At 39.6% G+C, this 862-nt stretch overlaps 1 protein-coding gene across 2 annotated transcripts in view; it reads right to left on the minus strand.

Annotated features, from left to right (window-relative positions):
* Positions 1–6: 6 nt before the first annotated feature.
* The window catches only part of TM2D3 (TM2 domain containing 3), a 23,599-nt gene continuing 22,743 nt past the window's right edge, over positions 7–862 (minus strand). For both annotated transcript variants that reach the window (XM_030884478.2, XM_045286349.1), the window contains one exon: positions 7–793. In XM_030884478.2, coding sequence (XP_030740338.2) covers positions 628–793 — 166 coding nt within the window. In that variant the 3' untranslated portion in view covers positions 7–627. The remainder of the gene's footprint in view (positions 794–862) is intronic.

Consider the following 862-nt stretch of genomic DNA (forward strand, 5'->3'; position numbering starts at 1 on the left):
GACAGACTGACAAACAATACAAAAGAGCATAGGAATGTAATGAGATTTTTCAATCTGTTCTTAACTAAGTTTAAAGTTTTCACAGAAAAATAAATATTTCAGGCAAGCGCAAATAAATTCTAAAATGTTCAATGACTTAATTATTTTACCTTAATTAAGGCAAGCAAAGTACAGATACTGTACATTAAGAACAAACAGGTTTATGTCACTTAATATCCATAATATGTTCTGTGGAATAGAATGCTATAAGATTTGGATTTTGTGTGAATACTATATTATCTCCATATACATATACAATTCACATATATCAAAGTAATCCCCACACAAGAACTCTGGTTCTGTACTAGTGCCCACAGTCAGATGTCTACAAACTTGTACCTGCAATTGGCTGCTTCAGGATACACAGCACTCTCTTGGCCAGGAGTGGTATCTTCCAGGACTGCAGTGGCACCATGAACTTGACACCAGCTTCACCTGCTGGCATGTCCCTACTCTCCACCCCCCAGACACATATGAGATCTGGCATTGCTCAAATGGACATTATGCATCGCATACCTGCATATCACATTGCTATATACAGGCAAAAGAACCTTTTTAAAGCTGTTCCTCTCTGAAACATACCCACAATTAAATGTACAATGAACCATCTGATGGTCCAACATAACCAACTCCAATTAGCAAGACATCGATGAGTGTCCATATTCCCAGGCCACCAAAGCTGAAGAGTTTGCCAAGGCCTTCTCTCCACTGACCGAGGTAGAAGCGGTCAGCTCCAAACCCGCCGAGGGTGATGCTGCAATATAAAACAAGGGCTGAAATTCATAAAACATTCCCCAAACAAAGGCAGTGAAGCTATGTTCTA

Source organism: Echinops telfairi, unplaced genomic scaffold (genome assembly GCF_000313985.2).
Source record: "Echinops telfairi isolate 266 unplaced genomic scaffold, ASM31398v2 ScPeMD7_7;HRSCAF=31, whole genome shotgun sequence".
Classification (NCBI taxonomy): Eukaryota; Metazoa; Chordata; class Mammalia; order Afrosoricida; family Tenrecidae; genus Echinops; species Echinops telfairi.